Source organism: Ursus maritimus, unplaced genomic scaffold, assembly GCF_017311325.1.
Source record: "Ursus maritimus isolate PB19 unplaced genomic scaffold, ASM1731132v1 scaffold_9, whole genome shotgun sequence".
In the NCBI taxonomy this organism is placed as follows: Eukaryota; Metazoa; Chordata; class Mammalia; order Carnivora; family Ursidae; genus Ursus; species Ursus maritimus.
This window is the reverse complement of record NW_024427107.1, coordinates 80,236,077-80,238,531: the sequence shown is the minus strand read 5'-3', so window position 1 is coordinate 80,238,531 and position 2,455 is coordinate 80,236,077. Positions and strand designations below refer to the sequence as shown.

At 68.2% G+C, this 2,455-nt stretch overlaps 1 protein-coding gene across 2 annotated transcripts in view; it reads right to left on the bottom strand.

Moving 5' to 3' along the window:
• Positions 1–6: 6 nt before the first annotated feature.
• MROH1 (maestro heat like repeat family member 1) overlaps positions 7–2,455 on the bottom strand; it is a 68,599-nt gene continuing 66,150 nt past the window's right edge. For both annotated transcript variants that reach the window (XM_040625719.1, XM_040625720.1), the window contains 7 exons: positions 1,955–2,101; positions 1,613–1,801; positions 1,161–1,316; positions 937–1,071; positions 760–862; positions 615–680; positions 7–168 (listed from right to left, as the gene is read on the bottom strand). In XM_040625719.1, coding sequence (XP_040481653.1) covers positions 83–168; positions 615–680; positions 760–862; positions 937–1,071; positions 1,161–1,316; positions 1,613–1,801; positions 1,955–2,101 — 882 coding nt within the window. In that variant the 3' untranslated portion in view covers positions 7–82. The remainder of the gene's footprint in view (positions 169–614; positions 681–759; positions 863–936; positions 1,072–1,160; positions 1,317–1,612; positions 1,802–1,954; positions 2,102–2,455) is intronic.

Below are 2,455 nucleotides of genomic sequence, written 5' to 3'. Positions count from 1 at the left end.
GGCAGGGGCTCCTCAGGGCCCCGTCTTGGGGGTTCAGACCCAAGCTGGTACTGTGTGTAGGGGGGGTGCTGCAGGGGGAGCCTCAGGCGAACTTCACCAGGCGGCCCAGAGTCTCGGCAGCCTTCATGCGCACCAGGGGGGCTGGGTCCTTGAGCAGGAGCTGGAGCGCTGGGGGACAGGGAGCCGCTGCCAGGGCTTGCCTGCACGCCCTCTAGAGCTGAGCCCAGGGCCCCCGCCAACACCCCACCACCCAGCCCCAGCTCGGGCTGCTCCCACCCCTCTCCCGTTGCACCGAGCCTGGGGGGCCAGGACCCCACGGTGCACCCCCCTCCCACCCTGTGTGGGGGCCACCCGCCCACCGCCCTCCTAAGACAGGCCTCTGCCGGGAGTGCCTGGGAGCCAACGGAAAGATAGTTTTTCCTTTTTTAGTGTTTTTTAAGCTCTTTTGGAACAGTTAAGAAGTTTCCGTGAATTACTAGAGACGATGAGGTCACCAGTGACAGGGGAAAAATCCTTGAAATCCAGGAAAATCACTTAGTCCCCCCTGGTGCCCACAGGTCAGTGAGGCCCCTGACAGGTTGGGGGGTGGGGGCGGGGACTCGCCCGGGGCTCACCTGCTGTGAGCTGCTCCAGGTCCACCTGTGGCCGGTGCTCGTCCTCCACGTGCAGCACTAGGAACCCTGTGGGCAGAAGCAGGGTCAGGGTCGGGCGGGGGCGGGGTCCAGCGCAGGTAGAAGGGGACCGAGGGGCGCTGCTCACCCGTGAGCATGGGGGCCGCGGCGCGGACGTCCTCCCAGCTGCTCTTGAAGTAGAACAGGCTGGTGCTCACCAGGCGGCCCAGCAGTTCCGGGAAGTGGAGCATCTGCAGAGAGGCCATGAGTCCCCAGCCCCCGTGCCCCCGCCTGCCCGTCCCCCCCCCCCCCGCCCCGCCCTCACCAGGAGCTTGCAGGTGCTGTTGAGGAACTCCCCGAAGTGCAGGCCCCGCCCCTCCTGGAGGTGCTTCTGCAGGGCGGCCTGGAGCTCCGCACACTCGAGGTTGGGGCCGCTCATGCACAGGGCGAACCGGCAGGCCTGCGGGGCGTCCACGTGAGCCACTGCGTCCTTGAGCCAGGCCTGGCCCACCCGTCCCTGCCGGAACCCGTCCCCTGCCGGAGACTCACACTGGTCACAGGGGCTTGGGGGTCCCGCAGGTGCAGCAGCAGGGGCACCAGCCCGCCGACGACCTGCTCCAGAAACATGTCCTCACAGCCCCCGTGGCAGGCCTTGTTGAGGTGCCCGAAGAGGCGGATGGAGGCAGAACGGAGCTCCATCTTCTCCTGGGGGGCTGGTGTCAGCCAGTGCCGGGCCTCAGGCCCCTTCCCTATGCCACCCTCCTGTTCCTGTGTCATGGGCACTAGCCCTGCCTGACACAGGCACCTGGGGAGGGATGGGGAGGCTGGTGAGAAAGAGCCCTCAGGGGACGTGGGTGGTGCGGGGGGGCATGGTGCAGGGGTGATGCACAGCCTGTGGGGCCCAGGGAGCAGGGTAGAGCTGGGGCTTAAAGCTCAGAGAGGAGGGGCGGGGGGCGGATGTCAGGCCTCTCGGTGCCCCGTGCCCTCCCTGCCCAGCCTACGCTGTCAAAGAAGGGCCGGATGCGGATGGCGACGTGCAGCAGCACGGGGCGCAGGTCCTGCGGCTCCACCAGGTCCAGCAGCCTCGCAAGGCCCACCATGGCCTCCAGGGCCACCAGGCTGTGAGGGTCGTCCCTGTCGTCCAGCCCGCCGATCACAGCTGTCAGGAGCTGGGGGCCATGGGCCCGCACCTGGGGGGGCCCCGCACTCAGCTGTGTCCCCAGGTCACGGAGCCATCACCCGGCAGGCTCGCCCATGGCGCTGTCCGCCGGACCCCCTCTGTGCCCGTCCCCACTGCCCACACAGTGCTCCTGGCCATGCCCCCGCAGGGCCGGCCAGCTCACCTTATCTGGGGAGCCAGAGGCCATGTTGGCCAGGCCTCGGAGCACCAGCCGCCGCACGCTGGCACACGGGTCCTTCTGCCGGGCCGCCAGGTTGTCCAGCAAGGACTCCAGAAGCATGAGGTCATTCACCACATTGCTGGTGAGCAGCTGGAAGTAGAGGTGCAGTGACCACGCTGCCACAGACCTCCAGGGGCTCGTCCCCACCCTGGCCCAGTCCAGGCTTGCTGTGAGGACTGGACGTGGCAAAAGTCTGTTCTGACTCCTGACCCCAGCCACACTTTGGGCAGGTTTTGGGCATTGTCAGCCCCAGCGGGGCTACTAAGGGAGGCTCAGGGTCCAGGCAGAGGGCCCGGCGCGGACTGCACAGCCGAGGCCTCCCCTCACTGGGTGCAGAGTGGGGCTGTCACCAGGCATGGTCTGGTGGCTGCTGCACCCACCAGGCCCCGGGCAGTGGCTCTGGCTGGGGAGGCCAAGGCCTGCCCGTGGGGGGGGGGGGGGGGC